The sequence below is a fragment of the Oncorhynchus mykiss genome, chromosome 9 (assembly GCF_013265735.2).
Source record: "Oncorhynchus mykiss isolate Arlee chromosome 9, USDA_OmykA_1.1, whole genome shotgun sequence".
Taxonomy (NCBI): Eukaryota; Metazoa; Chordata; class Actinopteri; order Salmoniformes; family Salmonidae; genus Oncorhynchus; species Oncorhynchus mykiss.
This window is the reverse complement of record NC_048573.1, coordinates 71,370,509-71,389,159: the sequence shown is the minus strand read 5'-3', so window position 1 is coordinate 71,389,159 and position 18,651 is coordinate 71,370,509. Positions and strand designations below refer to the sequence as shown.

General features: G+C 44.8%; 2 protein-coding genes across 6 annotated transcripts in view; both read right to left on the bottom strand.

Annotated features, from left to right (window-relative positions):
- Nucleotides 1-12,743, bottom strand: part of znf335 (zinc finger protein 335) — a 39,248-nt gene extending 26,505 nt beyond the window's left edge. For all 4 annotated transcript variants that reach the window (XM_036988912.1, XM_036988913.1, XM_036988914.1 and 1 more), the window contains exons 1-10: nucleotides 12,623-12,743; nucleotides 11,139-11,378; nucleotides 9,947-10,087; nucleotides 7,836-7,998; nucleotides 7,503-7,586; nucleotides 6,051-6,167; nucleotides 5,761-5,906; nucleotides 4,419-5,496; nucleotides 2,091-2,240; nucleotides 57-227 (exon numbers count right to left, since the gene is read on the bottom strand). In XM_036988912.1, the coding sequence (XP_036844807.1) occupies nucleotides 57-227; nucleotides 2,091-2,240; nucleotides 4,419-5,496; nucleotides 5,761-5,906; nucleotides 6,051-6,167; nucleotides 7,503-7,586; nucleotides 7,836-7,998; nucleotides 9,947-10,087; nucleotides 11,139-11,378 (2,290 nt within the window). In that variant the 5' untranslated portion in view covers nucleotides 12,623-12,743. The remainder of the gene's footprint in view (nucleotides 1-56; nucleotides 228-2,090; nucleotides 2,241-4,418; nucleotides 5,497-5,760; nucleotides 5,907-6,050; nucleotides 6,168-7,502; nucleotides 7,587-7,835; nucleotides 7,999-9,946; nucleotides 10,088-11,138; nucleotides 11,379-12,622) is intronic.
- A 1,486-nt stretch (nucleotides 12,744-14,229) lies between these two features.
- The window catches only part of mmp9 (matrix metalloproteinase 9), a 9,263-nt gene continuing 4,841 nt past the window's right edge, over nucleotides 14,230-18,651 (bottom strand). Inside the window, 6 exon segments of one of the 2 annotated variants that reach the window (NM_001124370.1) lie at nucleotides 14,230-14,300; nucleotides 14,394-14,999; nucleotides 15,287-15,390; nucleotides 15,734-15,884; nucleotides 17,002-17,141; nucleotides 18,317-18,509. In NM_001124370.1, coding sequence (NP_001117842.1) covers nucleotides 14,890-14,999; nucleotides 15,287-15,390; nucleotides 15,734-15,884; nucleotides 17,002-17,141; nucleotides 18,317-18,509 — 698 coding nt within the window. In that variant the 3' untranslated portion in view covers nucleotides 14,230-14,300; nucleotides 14,394-14,889. 2 annotated transcript variants of the gene reach the window in all.

Below are 18,651 nucleotides of genomic sequence, written 5' to 3'. Positions count from 1 at the left end.
AGAAAAACAGAGGTGGTGCATGGCATGAGTATTTGTGCAGTATATATGATACCCACCCTTGCCGTTGTAGCTGCCCTCTGTGTAGGTGAACTTCCTGGGTCGTCCCACCCTGCGCCTGGGGCGGTCTGTGGAGGAGGACGAGGAGCAGGGAGGGGGGACAGGTTGTCGCAGGAGAGCAGGCTGTCTGCCCCTACAGTCCTCATCTGCTGGGTTATAGTCACTGTCCTCTGGGGGGGGGGGGGGGGGAAGAGAGAGAGTGAGTGTGTAAATCCCAAATCAACTGCTAGCCCCTAGGCGCAGATCTGCGATCATTACATTTTTTTCCCAGCCGGTTATTGTTATGGAAAAGACTGCCAGTCTCACGGTAATTGACAGCTAATTAAGCATAAACACGTTTAGCATCTTCAGGCCTCCTCATTGGCTACAAGCCGCTGATGTGCACCTTTGGAACATCTACATTTTAAAAAGTCTAATAAATCTAAATACATAAATCAATATAAACCATCACAATAAATCCATGTTTTATTTTAGGCAGGTCTAAAGAAACATGATATGAATATTTTTTGTATTCCGGAGAACAGAATATGAGTTGGCCTACTGTATGTTATCTGTCTATGCCCCATGATATAGGCTGTATACTTGTTCAATTAGAAGACTAGATATGCTTATTAGTTTCATTATTTTAGAATAAAGAAGAATATAATTTAACTTAGCTTAATAAAATGGAAAGGATATATATTTTCCCATCCCGGAGTGAGTGTGCATATTGGAGTGGCTACGTTGAGCATTAAAGTGGTCATTTGAAACAGGTCTTATATGATAGATTCAGAGTTATTTGGCAACTTTAGTTGTGAATGATACAAACCTTAGAATGTCTTAGAGATGAACACATATATGGGCTGCAAGATGCGACCAAAGGCAGTTCATGAGTTGAGAAAGTCAAAAAAAAAAAAAAAAGCTTGTTCCTTGCCTCAGGCTACACAGCTGTTCTCTCATCAAGTGATCATCATTTTCACCCATCAGACTATTCTCAATGTAATCTGGTCTTTACTAATATGTAGAATTAGTTTGGATTTAGAATGGCCCATTATCAAATGGGAAGGAACAGAGGAAGGAGCAAAAATACATGTCACCTGTAAGCAATGGAATTGTAGCCACTTCTCCGCCAGTACGTTTTTCCACTCATGTCGGGTAGGCTACTCTGGTCATTTTGCAGCACAACAGGTGATATTCTGCCCAAACTCTGCATGCCAAGGGCTCGCCAACCTGTTCCTGCAGTTCCTCCAGTGCTTAATTTGGGAAACCAGCCAAACCCGGACGACGCTGGGCCAATTGTGCGCCGCCCTATGGGACTCCCAATCACGGCCGGTTGCAATAGAGCCTGGAATCAAACCAGGGTCTGTAGTGACGCCTCTAGCACTGAGATGCAGTTTAGACCGCCGCGCCACTCGGGAGCCCAGTGGTGAGATACTGTATTCTGTAGCTAAAGGTAATGTGTCAGCCTATTAATTATGAAAATATTTAAAAGAATATCCTATTACTAGGCTATTCAAACTCAAATACAGATGAACCATAATTGTAGGCTACCTGTGAATTTGTTTAATTTAGGCTAGACCAATGTACCAAAGATATCTGGAATCACCTCATGAAGCTGGTTGAAAGAATGCCAAGAGTGTGCAAAGCTGTCATCAAGGCCAAGGGTGGCTACTTTGAAGAATCTCAACACTTTTTTGGTTACTACATGATTCCATATGTGTTATTTCATCGTTTTGATGTCGTCACTATTATTCTACAATGTAGAAAATAGTAAAACAAATTAAGAAAAACCCTGGAATGAGTAGATGTGTCCAAACTTTTGACTGTCCAGAGTGCATAAGAAGATATTAACAATTTTCCTGCAGGCATGACTCATGACTGCTGGTGTGGCAGTAATATGGTCACAGCAACAGCTATAGTTGATGAGCAAGTGATGACAGTGGATCAGTGAGTGAGTGAGTGAGTGAGTAACTATCTGCTTTTGCCTAGCGACAATGCATTTCTGTAAAGTACAATAATTGATCTAAAATGACAGGGATCTCCAAGGACTGTACCTTCAGGGTCATCGATGGCCCCAGCGTCTACGATGTCATCGTCCTCTGGCTCCTCAGGCTGGGGCTCTGGTTTCACCTCAGCCTGCTGACGGGCCAACGTATCACTACGCCGGGGCCGACCACGACCACGCTTCTTAGGAGGGGGGCCACCTGGAAGTAACACAAACACCATCAATCAGCTAATCAATTCAAACTTCCTCTTTGGCAGAGTGCTTGTTCGATAAATGATAAAGGGTTGTATTAGTCTATTTTTTTTCTCCCTGGGGGATCAATAACGTTTAATTCCAATTAATTCAGCTGGGGATAAATAAAAGGTTCATTCTAATTAATTAGGCTGAGGATCAATAAAGTTCGATTCGAATTCATTTAGTTTCTGTCTCTCAGCTCTCTCTAGGTGTCATAGGGCTACTGTACCTGTGGGTTTGAAGTGCCTGTCTATCAGCTCTCTCTATGTGGGATGGGGCTACTGTACCTGTGGGTTTGAAGTGCCTGTCTCTCAGCTCTCTCTAGGTGTCATAGGGCTACTGTACCTGTGGGTTTGAAGTGCCTGTCTATCAGCTCTCTCTATGTGGGATGGGGCTACTGTACCTGTGGGTTTGAAGTGCCTGTCTATCAGCTCTCTCTATGTGGGATGGGGCTACTGTACCTGTGGGTTTGAAGTGCCTGTCTATCAGCTCTCTCTACGTGGGATGGGGCTACTGTACCTGTGGGTTTGAAGTGCCTGTCTATCAGCTCTCTCTAGGTGTCATAGGGCTACTGTACCTGTGGGTTTGAAGTGCCTGTCTCTCAGCTCTCTCTAGGTGTCATAGGGCTACTGTACCTGTGGGTTTGAAGTGCCTGTCTATCAGCTCTCTCTACGTGGGATGGGGCTACTGTACCTGTGGGTTTGAAGTGCCTGTCTCTCAGCTCTCTCTACGTGAGATGGGGCTACTGTACCTGTGGGTTTGAAGTGCCTGTCTATCAGCTCTCTCTACGTGAGATGGGGCTACTGTACCTGTGGGTTTGAAGTGCCTGTCTCTCAGCTCTCTCTACGTGGGATGGGGCTACTGTACCTGTGGGTTTGAAGTGCCTGTCTATCAGCTCTCTCTACGTGAGATGGGGCTACTGTACCTGTGGGTTTGAAGTGCCTGTCTCTCAGCTCTCTCTACGTGAGATGGGGCTACTGTACCTGTGGGTTTGAAGTGCCTGTCTATCAGCTCTCTCTACGTGGGATGGGGCTACTGTACCTGTGGGTTTGAAGTGCCTGTCTCTCAGCTCTCTCTAGGTGTCATAGGGCTACTGTACCTGTGGGTTTGAAGTGCCTGTCTATCAGCTCTCTCTACGTGGGATGGGGCTACTGTACCTGTGGGTTTGAAGTGCCTGTCTCTCAGTTCTCTCTAGATGGGATGGGGCTACTGTACCTGTGGGTTTGAAGTGCCTGTCTCTCAGCTCTCTCTATGTGGGATGGGGCTACTGTACCTGTGGGTTTGAAGTGCCTGTCTCTCAGCTCTCTCTATGTGGGATGGGGCTACTGTACCTGTGGGTTTGAAGTGCCTGTCTCTCAGCTCTCTCTATGTGGGATGGGGCTACTGTACCTGTGGGTTTGAAGTGCCTGTCTCTCAGCTCTCTCTACGTGAGATGGGGCTACTGTACCTGTGGGTTTGAAGTGCCTGTCTATCAGCTCTCTCTACGTGAGATGGGGCTACTGTACCTGTGGGTTTGAAGTGCCTGTCTATCAGCTCTCTCTACGTGGGATGGGGCTACTGTACCTGTGGGTTTGAAGTGCCTGTCTCTCAGCTCTCTCTACGTGAGATGGGGCTACTGTACCTGTGGGTTTGAAGTGCCTGTCTATCAGCTCTCTCTACGTGGGATGGGGCTACTGTACCTGTGGGTTTGAAGTGCCTGTCTCTCAGCTCTCTCTACGTGAGATGGGGCTACTGTACCTGTGGGTTTGAAGTGCCTGTCTATCAGCTCTCTCTACGTGGGATGGGGCTACTGTACCTGTGGGTTTGAAGTGCCTGTCTCTCAGCTCTCTCTAGGTGTCATAGGGCTACTGTACCTGTGGGTTTGAAGTGCCTGTCTATCAGCTCTCTCTACGTGGGATGGGGCTACTGTACCTGTGGGTTTGAAGTGCCTGTCTCTCAGTTCTCTCTAGATGGGATGGGGCTACTGTACCTGTGGGTTTGAAGTGCCTGTCTCTCAGCTCTCTCTATGTGGGATGGGGCTACTGTACCTGTGGGTTTGAAGTGCCTGTCTCTCAGCTCTCTCTATGTGGGATGGGGCTACTGTACCTGTGGGTTTGAAGTGCCTGTCTCTCAGCTCTCTCTATGTGGGATGGGGCTACTGTACCTGTGGGTTTGAAGTGCCTGTCTCTCATGTGGTTGATGAGGGTGTCTTTGGAGACACTCTTGTAGGGACACATCTTGCACTTAAACTGCTGAACGATTACCACCTCCATCATCTCCTCCAGTTCAGCCATGGTGTGGGGGACGGCGACCCCTGATCCACTCCCAGCCCCCTCCTCCACGACTGGAGCCCCAGACCCCCCCACCACGCCGCCCTCCTCCTCCTCTCCCCTCGAAGGCCTCTCCAAACTGGGGGACCATGTAGGTTCAGGGGCCTCTTCCATCTCAGGCTCCGGGTGGTAGGAATAGGTTCCACTGCTACTGATGTAAGGGCCAGGCTGGCTCTCAGAACACTCCATAGCCTCTGGATGATCTGCTGAGCCCGAGTCTGCGGTGTCTGCCTGGGGGTGGTGGTGGTCTGTGGTGGAACCCTCGCCTTCTGGGCCAGTGCTGCTGCTGGTGGTTTCCATGTAGTGTGAGTGCTGAGGCTGCTGCTGGTCAGAGTGCTGTGGCTGGTCTGGGTCCTGGTTCTGGTCTGGGTCCTCTCCTTGCCCTTCCTCAGCCTGGTATTGGTAACATCGTGGCTGTTCCGAATCTGCAGCCCCAGACTCCATATATTGCCGCAGGGTTTGGTGACTCTGAGAGTGGGAGTTGGAACAACCGGGCTGCTCTGAATCTGCAACCGCAGCCCCGGACTCCACATACTGCCGCAGGGTTTGGTGACTCTGGGAGTGGTTAGACATAGTTTGGTGATTCTGGGAATGGTTAGCACTGCTGCTGCTGTCGATGTGACTCCGAGAGTGGTGCTGCATCGAATCCTCTTCCTCGTCCCCGGCACACTCCAGGTACGCCCCCGTCCCCGCGCTGCAGTCCACCATATAGTGGGTGTGTCGTAGGCGGGCAGGGGACGAGGGGTTGGAGTCGGTGGCACCGCTACCACTACACTCCACGTACCCCCTTAGGTCCTGGCCAGAGTTGTCGACCATACCGTACTCAGGGAAACGGGACCGGACGAGGGAGCGGGAGGAACGTGTCTGGTCGGGTTCCTCATCGTCTACATACGAGGAGGAGGACTCTCCAGTCTGGTTAAAACAAAATTAAACTTTATTTAAAATGCATTTAAAAATCACAACACACTCCACCATAAAACAATGGAATGACAGATACCACCCTCACCCCCCCCCAAAAAATACAGAAGTCATAAAGGTGATGAAGATAAAACAAGCATCAAAAACAGAACATAAATAAAGAACAATAAAATCAATGATTTAAAAAAAGGTCAAGTTTTAAAAAAAAAATAAAAAAAACGTACGTTTTCAAACCTCAACTGAGTCTGTCCCTCATACCTGATCAGGTCCGTCCGCATCTCCACCGCTACACTCCATGTACTGGGACGCGTGTGAGTGCTGAGGCTGGTTGTCCTGGTCCTCGTGGTCTGGGTAGTGGCCGGAGTGAGAGTGACTCCCAGAGGGCTGGTCTGGATCCAGGTTATCTTGCATGTCATAAACATATCAACCAAATAAGGGATAGCACTCACTTGAAGTCTTTATGAAGCTTTTCTTTCATAAAACATTTAAAAAATAAAAAAAACAACTTTACAATGACCAAACACTGGCATAGGTTGTATATTTAATACCCTGCATGTCTCCCTGGTCGTGACAGGTGGAGGTAGGACCCTCTCCCAGAGCCTCGATGGTGATGCGGTGATGGCTGGACAGAGCCGAGGACGACATGTGGGCTACCATAGGGGCCCCTGGAAAGAAAACAGGCATGTTGTGTTCCCAAGAAAAAACTAAATGTACTTTCCTATGTACAACGTACTGGCTGCTGAAACATTGGTTCTCTAAATAAGAGTTTCCAAAACATATTGCACTCAGACACCCCCCCCCCCCCATTCCAGCATTGGGGAACATCCTGCGCCCCCTCCCTGCACGCGCCACGTCTATTTGTATGGGCACAAGCACTGTTCATGACACAAACTGTTTACCCTTCTTGTTGGCGGAGAGAAAATGTATCAGGTTTAAATCTCATTTCTTTAAATTCTACAAATGTGTCATGGGGTGCAGATAAAATGTTGCCGTTTTAAAACATAATTCCTGTAATATACACATTTTTGCCATGTATTATGTGTTCATGTGATACTTGAGTTACTCAAACATTATAACAAAATCTATAGGCTAAAAAGCCTAGCTCAAAAATGTTAGCTGACATGGGCTAGTTGATGAAGACATTTCTGACAAGTTAAAAATGATGATGCACTACCCAATTTCGCCTGCGACCCCCCCCCCTCCCCTGCCGACCCTTTGCCACAGTGGTTCCCAAACTCTAAACCCGTTTGGGAACCACTGCTCTAAACCCGTTTGGGAACCAACCACTGCTCCAAACCCGTTTGGGAACCACTGCTGTAAACCAGTTTGGGAACCACTGCTCTAAACCCGTTTGGGAACCAACCACTGCTCTAAACCCGTTTGGGAACCAACCACTGCTCTAAACCCGTTTGGGAACCAACCACTGCTCTAAACCCGTTTGGGAACCAACCACTGCTCTAAACCCGTTTGGGAACCAACCATTGCTCTAAACCCGTTTGGGATCCACTGCTCTAAACCCGTTTGGGATCCACTGCTCTAAACCCGTTTGGGAACCAACCACTGCTCTAAACCCGTTTGGGAACCAACCACTGCTCTAAACCCGTTTGGGAACCACTGCTCTAAACCCGTTTGGGAACCAACCACTGCTCTAAACCCGTTTGGGAACCAACCATTGCTCTAAACCCGTTTGGGATCCACTGCTCTAAACCCGTTTGGGATCCACTGCTCTAAACCCGTTTGGGATCCACTGCTCTAAACCCGTTTGGGATCCACTGCTCTAAACCCGTTTGGGAACCAACCACTGCTCTAAACCCGTTTGGGAACCAACCACTGCTCTAAACCCGTTTGGGAACCAACCATTGCTCTAAACCCGTTTGGGATCCACTGCTCTAAACCCGTTTGGGATCCACTGCTCTAAACCCACTGCTGTAATATAGTGTGCTACTTGGAAGACCTAACAGCTACAGTCGATACCAAAGAGTCCTCAGAGAAAAGCTCACCATCGTCTGGTCCTTGTAGTATTAAATACTGCCCCTCGCTGGTCTCTGCAGCTCCGTCCTCTGCACTGGTCACTGCTATACATCCTGGAGAACAAGGATACATAGATATTGGCTGTGATGGACAGGTTACAGTGTGTGGTCAGTTCTCCACAAAGGAATCACACCAACTCAAGTCCTTTAAAAAAAAAAAAGGTTTTAATTGACCTGAATGGTGTATTTGTACTCACATTGTTTGTTACGTTTGTGTCTATTGTTCTATATATATTTTCATGATTACTAGGAATCAAATTTCCTTCGTTGGGGGGGGGGGGGCAAAGGTTTTCATTCCCTCACCGTTCATGATGTCAGGTCCGATGGTGGACTCTATGATCTTGTCTATGGCTGATCCCAGGTCCGAGGAGGTAGAGGCTGTGCAGTCTGACACCATCATGCCCCCGCAGTCTGACACCATCATGCCCCCGCAGTCTGACACCACTGCACTGGAGTGGACTGTCACCTGTAATACAACATACGGTATGCCGTTTAGCAGACGCTTTTTTTTTTATACCAAAGCGACTTAGTCAGTGACATTCAACACAACTATTAGCCAAATCAATGTTAGGAAGAAAGAAGAAAAGACAAGGGAGAGTGTAATACTATGTAATATGAGTGTAATACTAGGTAATATGAGTGTAATACTATGTAATATGAGTGTAATACTATGTAATATGAATGTAATACTAGGTAATATGAATGTAATACTAGGTAATATGAATGTAATACTAGGTAATATGAATGTAATACTAGGTAATATGAATGTAATACTAGGTAATATGAGTGTAATACTATGTAATATGAGTGTAATACTATGTAATATGAGTGTAATAATATGTAATATGAGTAATATGAGTGTAATACTAGGTAATATGAATGTAATACTATGTAATATGAATGTAATACTAGGTAATATGAGTGTAATACTAGGTAATATGAATGTAATACTAGGTAATATGAATGTAATACTATGTAATATGAATGTAATACTATGTAATATGAGTGTAATACTATGTAATATGAGTGTAATACTATGTAATATGAGTGTAATACTAGGTAATATGAATGTAATACTAGGTAATATGAATGTAATACTAGGTAATATGAATGTAATACTAGGTAATATGAATGTAATACTATGTAATATGAATGTAATACTAGGTAATATGAATGTAATACTAGGTAATATGAATGTAATACTAGGTAATATGAATGTAATACTAGGTAATATGAGTGTAATACTATGTAATATGAGTGTAATACTATGTAATATGAGTGTAATACTATGTAATATGAGTGTAATACTATGTAATATGAGTGTAATACTATGTAATATGAGTGTAATACTAGGTAATATGAGTGTAATACTATGTAATATGAGTGTAATACTATGTAATATGAGTGTAATACTATGTAATATGAGTGTAATACTATGTAATATGAGTGTAATACTATGTAATATGAGTGTAATACTATGTAATATGAGTGTAATACTATGTAATATGAGTGTAATACTATGTAATATGAGTGTAATACTATGTAATATGAATGTAATACTATGTAATATGAGTGTAATACTAGGTAATATGAATGTAATACTATGTAATATGAATGTAATACTATGTAATATGAATGTAATACTATGTAATATGAGTGTAATACTATGTAATATGAGTGTAATACTATGTAATATGAGTGTAATACTATGTAATATGAGTGTAATACTATGTAATATGAATGTAATACTATGTAATATGAGTGTAATACTATGTAATATGAGTGTAATACTATGTAATATGAATGTAATACTATGTAATATGAGTGTAATACTATGTAATATGAGTGTAATACTATGTAATATGAGTAATATGAGTGTAATACTACACTCAAAAAGTAAGGAGCACAGAAAATATATTTATTTAACTGCAAATGACTGTCCCTATTATTCTTAAAATTGTCATCAGTTGTTAGCTTTGATGTAGAATGCATCACAAGACTAGCTAAAAGCTAAAAAAAAAAAAACGACTTGCTTTTATGGTTAGAGTAGGGACATCCCAACGATCCCGGATAGCACTAACCCTCTTCCCGGATAGTGTCCGCTATGGTGCCGATAATGTTTAACGGAAGACCACTCGTTTCCATACGAGTGGGTTGATTTGTAATTCATAATTTTTCTGGGTAAGTCTGAATTTGGTAAAAGCCATCGCCTTTGGCAATGCAGTAAGCAGTGTTAAATATTATCTCTAGCTCAGTTAGCTCTGCCTGTTGACCGGCGTGGGCTGCCACCTGTTGCCTGTCAAATACGGCTCGTAGCTAGTACGGCCGGTAGCTAGTACGGCAGCTAGGCCGGCCGGTACCTAGGCTGGCTATGGGGGTCAACCAGGGTGCTCTTGAATATTAGAGATGCTCACCTGGGCCGACCCGGACACCAGGATGGACTGGGTTACGGTGGAGACGCTGGTGGACTGGGCCACAGAGGAGGAGTCCGGGAGGTGGACGGTGGCTCTGTGGTGGGTGACGTCTGTACTGGAGCTGGTCTCTGGTAAGAACGCCTGGAAACACAGAAACAAGCGTGAGGGGAGATGGAGACTAACTGAAACGTATTACCAGAGACCCTACCGAGCCATTCAAACACTGAACAGTCTTTGGATTCTTGAAAAGCGCTTTATTAAAATGTATTATGATTATCATCGCAAACACACAGGCTTCCCTTGTATTACCATTACAGATGAAAAGTTTTTATCTCTTGTAGGATCTATCATGGTCCAAACACACCAACATAGTTGTGAAAAAAGCACAACAAAGCCTATTCCCCCTCAGGAGGCTGAAAAGATTTGGCATGTGTCCTCAGATACTCAAAAAGTTATACAGCTGCACCATTGAGAGCATCGTGACTGGTTGAATCACCTCCTGGTATGGCAGCTGCTCGGCATCAGACCGCAAGGCGCTACAGAGGGTAGTGCGCATGGCCCAGTACATCACTAGGGCCGAGCTTCCTGCCATCCAGGACCTCTATACCTGGCGGTGTCAGAGGAAGGCCCTAAAAATTGTTGCAGACTTCAGCCAAGTCATAGACTGTTTTCTCCGCAAGTCTGGAACTCCAGACTCCGCAAGTCTGGTCCTGTTGGTTCCAAGTCTGGAACCAACAGGACCCTGAACAGCTTCTACCCCCAAAGCCATAAGACTGCTAATAGTTGTTAGGTTAGCTATTTGGTTAACTATCTGCATTGACCCTTTTTGCACAAACTTTTTTGTGACTCATCACATACGCTGCTGCTACTGTTTACTATCTGTCAATGTATTCCTAGTTATATGTACCTCATTTACCTCATATCCCTGCACATCGACTCTGTACTGGTACCCTGTGTATATAGCCAAGTTAAATACACGTTGTGTATCAATTATTACATGTTTTACTTTTCTATTATTTCTCTATTTTCTTTCACTACATTGTTGGGAAGGGCCCGTAAGTAAGCATTTCCCTGTTAGTCCACACCCGTTGTTTACCAAGCATGTGCATGTAACGAATACAATTTGATTTGATGTTGAATAGCAATAAAGTTTGAGGATTCTGAACAGTTCACATAGCGGTGATGTTCTTACCGGGATACCCTCTGAGCTTTGTCCCACATGGCAGTCTGACTCTGGGGCCTGGCCATGGTGACCGTGCCCATGGCGGTGCTGGCTGTGGTGGCGTGAGGCGTGTGGTGCCGCTGCGTCGCTGCTGTCTGCAGACATGGCCTCCGACGACTCCATGCCCATACCGCTCTCAGACGGCTCCTCCATCCCGGACCCCGACGGACCCACATCACTGCTGCTCTCCACCTCTATCTCCCCTTCCATCTAGCATAGAAAATAATATGGTCATTAAGCTTCAAGAATAGAACTGCATTTTCCCCAGAGGGAACATCAGTTCCCTCCCCCCAAAAAAATATTTTTGTTTTAGTAATTTAGTAGACGCTCTTATCCAGAGCAATATACAGTAGTGAGTATGTTCATTTTCATACCGGTCCCCAGTGGGGAATCAAGGCCACAACCCTGGCATTGCAAACACCATACTTTACCAACTGAGACACACGGGACTTATGAGTGGCACATGTTCAGTGTGAGGGAATCAAACCCACAACCTTGGTATTGTCAACATCATGCCAAACCCTAACCTACACAACGCTGGGCCAATTGTGCACCGCCCCGGTGGGACTCCCAATCACGGCCGGTTGTGTTACAGCCTGGAATCGAACAAGGGTCTGTAGTGATGCCTCTAGCACTAAGATGCAATGCCACACTACAGAGACATTATTGAGACTGAGACATGATGATGGATAACAGTTTAACTTTCATACTATTTCATTAGTGTGCTTTTACACAAAATGTGTGTACCTTTTATTGGATATTGATTGTGTGAATTGCAGATTATTGCAAATAAGTTTAAGGAGTTTCTGTAGAGTAGCATTTCTGAGGTTCATTAGAGAAGTCAGTGTAGAGGTAAATATTACTGACACTAGATGGAACACTGTATTGGAGAGCTTGCTAGCTTCATCGCTAACTGTAAATGTTAATTGCGCTGGACGTGGTTTCCTTCTTCTTTGCGCTTAGACAGCACATTGGTGACCTTTAGAGGCAAATATACTATCTAGTAGCTAAACTAGTAATAGTAGTTTTTCTGGGAAGACAACAAGGCTCTCGGACAAGCCGTTCAGATCCTGCTAATAAAGCTGCTGACGTGAGGTTGCACATCAACATGCAACAAGGTCAGTGGCATAGTTATATACTTCGTGGTTGAAATAATAGCGCAAACAGTCCTTATTGTTTATTTGTGTATGTTGACAACTCTAACTAAACACAACTTGAGTTCAGCGTGTGAGCTAGCAACGACCCATCTTTATGGATTTCAACAGGCCTAGCTGCCCTCTCTCCTGCCTGCTCTGCGAGCCCACGTTTTTGCATTCAGGCATTCTAAAACCTACTAAGGCGGAGGGACCTCGAGGGCCTCAGTAAAAAAAAAACAGACCGTCCAACGTCCGTCCCTGAAGAAAATTTTATTAATGTATCTATATAACACGAGATTCCTTGAGATTTTTACTTACTGTGTATTGCGAGTTGAATTTGTTTATGACTTAGTAGACACGACAAAACTGTATAAGAAGTTGTACGCGATAATTGCTCCTCCATTCTAGTCGGGCGCCATCAGTATCTCCTCACTTCCTGTTTGACCGACCGGATCTTATTTCTCTGTTTTGCTGAAAAGTGGAAGCTGTTTTAAAATGAGCTCCTTGTTTTTTTTTCATGATATTAATGGCAGGTCTTAAATCTTGTTAGTTTCAATAGAGCACCGTATGGCAAATTACAGGACTATTGTTTCCAGATGAAGACGTATTAGATAATTTACCAACGAGCGGCGTGCTGGGCGTAGTAACAATATTAATTGTAGCGCGAACATGCTGCAATGTTTCGGAAAGTCAGTAGTTATGGCTGTAAAATGTTCTACTATAGTTGTAAATAGTAGCTTGATGTTTGGTTAGATGATACAATGTATCTATTTACATACTGGCAGTGGCTAATAACGCTGGATGTTTGGCTCAGTCTCTCTGGCTCTGCTGTGTGGAATAAAATAAAAAAACAGGCATAGCTCTATTTCAAAAGATTTTACTGAGTTACAGTTCATATAAGGAAATCAGTCACTTGAAATATATTCGTAAACCCTAATCTATGGATGTCACATGACTGGGAAAACATACAAAAAAAAAGTAGGGGCGTGGCTCAGAACCAATCAGTATCTGGTGTGACCACCATTTGCCTCGCGCAGCACATCTCCATAGAGTTGATCAGGCTGTTGATTGTGGAATGTTGTCCCACACCTTTTCAATGGCTGTGTGAAGATGCTGAATATTAGCGGGAACTGGAACATGCTGTCGATCCAGAGCATCCCAAACATGCTCAATGGGTGACATGTCTGAGTATGCAGGCCATGGAAGAACTGGGACATTTTCAGATTCCAGGAGTTGTGTGCAGATTCTTGCGACATAGGGCCATGCATTATCATGCTGAAACATGAGGTGATGGCGGCGGATGAATGGTACGACAATCGGCCTCAGGATCTTTCCACTGTATCTCTGTGCATTCAAATTGCCATTGATAAAATGCAATTTTATTGTCTGTAGCCTATGCCTGCCCATACCATAACCCCACCGCCATCACGGGGCACTCTGTTCACAACGTTGACATCAGCAAACCGCTCACCCGTACAATGTCATACACACGGTCTGTGGTTGTGAGGTCGGCTTGGACGTACTGCCAAAATCTCTAAAAATGACTTGAGGAGGCTTATGGTAGAGAAATTTAAAATTTGATTGTCCCCAGCACAAGGTGCACATGTGTAATGATCATGGTGTTTAATCAGCTTCTTGATATGCCACACCTGTCAGGTGGATGCATTATCTTGGCAAAGGGGAAATGCTCAGTAACGGATGTCAAAATTTATGCACAAAATGTGAGAAATAAGCTTTTGTGTGTATGGACAATGTCCGCAGATGTTTTCTTTCAGCTCATGAAACATGGGACCAACACTTTACATGTTGCGTTTATAGTTTTGTTGTGTAGTTTATGCGGAGCCTCATTGTGTTGACAGCAGAGAGGAAGACGGCTGCACTAGATGATTAGCTAGCTACATGGTGACATAGACAAGGACTGATAATGAAGTGCTATTTGTTTATTGAATTTTCAGTTCTGTTTTAATACAAAACATTGATTTACATACTAAAATAACTTAAGTGAGAGAGACCATGGCGTGCCATTCAGTGCAAAATACTTGGCTTTTGAGCCAGTTCAAAAAATGTAAAAATAACTCTAAATAAACACATTGTATTGTTGAACACAAAAAATAAAACTGAAGAGCAATATAAATAAAAATAAATTCATGTCTCATCCAAAATATCTGTGCCAGGGAGACAGGTGAAAGCCACAACAGATTTTGAATCGATTCTGCTGGAGCTGTGGTTATTTCAGGGCTGTGGTTATATCTCTCTGGACCCTAGTCTAGGTTAAATGACAGGAACCTGTTAACTCACACGCCGTTTGAAGAAAAGTACCCATTCTACTGTTGGTACATGGAAGGTGGCCAATCATTTTACAAAACACAAGCTTTGGGGTGACGTTTCAACTTTCCAAAAGGTACTGCATAAACACAAACCGTACCGTAAGACATTCGCCGTCATTCTCAAGTCGCTCTGGATAAGAGTTGTCTGCTAAATTACTTTCAATTTAAATATATAAGTTGGCAAGACGGCAACAAACAGATATGGGACCCTACTCTAAGGCCCTATTGAAAGGGTTCTTCAATCTTCAGCCCCCATAGTTAAGAGCCACTGCAGTTCAGGAGATCGTACTTCACGTATCCCACACGGTCCACCTGTCTGTTGGAGTTCATTCGCCAGTAGAAACTATCCCGGCAGAAGTAGGAGTTGCCTACAATACAAACAATCACAAGGATTAACCTTCTTTCACGTGTTGTGTGTTTAGTACACACGATGGTACACAGCAGTGTGAAGTGTCTTGTTGCCATGGTTCCAATTACAGGAGGCTGGCTGAGCATCCCCATTACAAATAAGGATCCCCTTTAATTAAGAACTGGACTAATCCATGTCATTCCCTTTATCAAAAGTATAAACTTGTCAGTTTGCTGCAATACTTATGCTGTTTCTTATTAAAAAAAAGCCTAGGGTGTGAGTGGAGAAATATAGTTGAATATTTACCCTTGAATTGGAACACATCGTGGGAATCGAGGGGAACTCCTCCAAAGACCAGGTCTGTGAAGCGAGGATATCCCGTGTCGATTTTCTGGCCCTCCACATCCAGCCTGTAAGAATCAGACACATTTGGTTTGGTTATTACGACACAGACCTACAGATACACTTAAATAGTTATACATCTAATCCTCCATTGAGTTCTTCTGATCCACTTCCAGTTACGTTTGGAGGTTGTTTAGCTGTATGAAATGATACAGCTAATAATATTATATTCTGCCACTTAGCAGTCACTTCTAATCCAAAGCAATTTACAATACCGTCACTTTTAATCCAAAGCAATTTACAATACAGTCAATGCATACATTTCTAGTATGCGTGTGATCCCTTCGAAACTTGAACCCAGAACCTTATCTCAGCACCCAGTCCTCCCATGTGAACTCGGGATTGACTCACCTCCAGTAGTTCTCTCCATTGAAGAGGAGCACCTTGCCTTTCCCTCTCTGCAGTGCTCCCTCCACCTTCTCTACAGTGGAGGACAGGCCCAGTTTCTCAATGCTGCGGGGTCCCAGGACACTCTGTCCTGTATACACCCAGAACCTGGTGCCTGTGGGACAACAGAGACAAAGGTTAGAGTGATGTGGGCCGGCAGGTAGCCTAGTGGTTAGAGTGTAGGGGCGGCAGGTAGCCTAGTGGTTAGAGTGTAGGGGCGGCAGGTAGCCTAGTGGTTAGAGTGTAGGGGCGGCAGGTAGCCTAGTGGTTAGAGTGTAGGGGCGGCAGGTAGCCTAGTGGTTAGAGTGTAGGGGCGGCAGGTAGCCTAGTGGTTAGAGTGTAGGGGCGGCAGGTAGCCTAGTGGTTAGAGTGTAGGGGCGGCAGGTAGCCTAGTGGTTTGAGTGTAGGGGCGGCAGGTAGCCTAGTGGTTAGAGTGTAGGGGCGGCAGGTAGCCTAGTGGTTAGAGTGTAGGGGCGGCAGGTAGCCTAGTGGTTAGAGTGTAGGGGCGGCAGGTAGTCTAGTGGTTAGAGTGTAGGGGCGGCAGGTAGTCTAGTGGTTAGAGTGTAGGGGCGGCAGGTAGTCTAGTGGTTAGAGTGTAGGGGCGGCAGGTAGCCTAGTGGTTAGAGTGTAGGGGCGGCAGGTAGCCTAGTGGTTAGAGTGTAGGGGCGGCAGGTAGCCTAGTGGTTAGAGTGTAGGGGCGGCAGGTAGCCTAGTGGTTAGAGTGTAGGGGCGGCAGGTAGCCTAGTGGTTTGAGTGTAGGGGCGGCAGGTAGCCTAGTGGTTAGAGTGTAGGGGCGGCAGGTAGCCTAGTGGTTAGAGTGTAGGGGCGGCAGGTAGCCTAGTGGTTAGAGTGTAGGGGCGGCAGGTAGTCTAGTGGTTAGAGTGTAGGGGCGGCAGGTAGTCTAGTGGTTAGAGTGTAGGGGCAGCAGGTAGCCTAGTGGTTAGAGTGTAGGGGCGGCAGGTAGCCTAGTGGTTAGAGTGTAGGGGCGGCAGGTAGTCTAGTGGTTAGAGTGTAGGGGCAGCAGGTAGCCTAGTGGTTAGAGCATTGGGCAAGTAACCGAAAGGTTGCTAGATTGAATCCCCAAACCTGACAAGGTAAAAATCAGTTGTTCTTCTCCAGAACAAGGCAGTTTAACCCACTGTTCCTGGGCCGTCATTGTAAGTAAGAATTTGTTCTTAACTGACTTGCCTAGTTAAATTTAAAAAAATGGTGTGTGTGTATATTCTGTTTACCTGAGAAGAAGTAGATTTTCTTGGTCGCAAGGTCCTCGAAGGCCGTGTCAACGACGACTGGCACAGCCGGCCACCTCTTTGACATGGAGAACGGACCCTCCAGGCCACCATCAGTCTTGCTCGACATCCTCCAATATTGCCTATTGGATTCAGCAAAAAAAAAACATCACAATTATGAATTTAGCTACATTTCAACGCTAGTATTTACATTGTAAGATAATGGGCTATACTGTTAGAAGAAATGGTTTCTAGAAAGAACCAACAAGTGTTCATTAGCTCTAATGGTCGTTGTGGTGTAGCTGTGCTTAGTAGTAAGAGGGGACTCCAGCGGGAGAAATATGTGAACCATGGCTTCTTTAGTTGCAATCTATCCTGTAAACTTCCTGTTTATCTCTCTGGTTATCTCTCCATTAGCCCATAACTATATCCTGTTTGTCTCTCTGGTTCTCTCTCCTGTTTCTCTCTCTGGTTCTCTCTCCTGTTTCTCTCTCTGGTTATCTCTCCATTAGCCCATAACTCTATCTTGTTTCTCTCTCTGGTTAACTCTATCCTGCTTCTCTCTCTGGTTATATCTCCCTTAGCCCATCAAATCAAATCAAATTTATTTATATAGCCCTTCGTACATCAGCTGATATCTCAAAGTGCTGTACAGAAACCCAGCCTAAAACCCCAAACAGCAAGCAATGCAGGTGTAGAAGCACGTAACTCTATCCTGTTTCTCTCTCTGGTTATATCTCCCTTAGCCCATAACTATTCTGTTTCTCTCTCTGGGTATCTCTCCATTTGCCCATAAAAAAATTGTCCAAGATCCCAGCCACCCTAGTCATAGACTGTTCTCTCTGCTACCGCAGAGTAAGCGGTACCGGAGCGCCAAGTCTAGGTCCAAGGGTCTTCTAAACAGCTTCTATCCCCCCAAACCACAAGACTCCTGAACAGCTAATCAAATGGATACCCAGACAGTTTGCATCCCCCCCCCCCCCCCCCCTGTGCTGCTGCTAGTCTCTGTTATTATCTATGCATCGCTATTGTTATTTACTGCTGCTCTTTAATTATTTGTTATTCTTATTGATTTAATTTTTTAGGTATTTTATTAACTGCATTGTTGGTTAAGGGCTTGTAAGTAAGCATTTCACTGTAAGGTCTACTACACCTGTTGTATTCGGCTCATGTGACAAATAGAATTTGATTTGATTTGAACTCTTGTGCGCTCTTAAAGGGGCACACACCCATTTAACGTCACTGCCCTAAAAAAGGTTGCAGTGTTGAACCGCAAAGAAACCTTTCTTTTTTTTCTTCTAGTGTAAAGGTTGCTCACCCATCTTTGAAGAAGTGCAGGTCTCCATCAATTTCTGTGATGGTGTCGAATTTGTTAATCTGGCAGGGGCTCTGGGATGGGTCCACAGGGTGTGTGGTGGTAGTGGTAGTGGACTTAGTGGTAGTGGTGTCAGGCTTGGGATCAGGGCCAGGTGAAGGAATGGTGGGGATGGGGTCAGGGCCTGTCTTGGACCCTGGGTGGGAAGATATTAGAAATTAATGCAATGAAATGAAATGAACAACACTTAACTATAGTCATTTTTTGTTCCATTGCCATCTGGTCTCCGTGGTGATATAGGGGAAATGCTACGTTGTTGTCTGTATGTTGTGTATCCT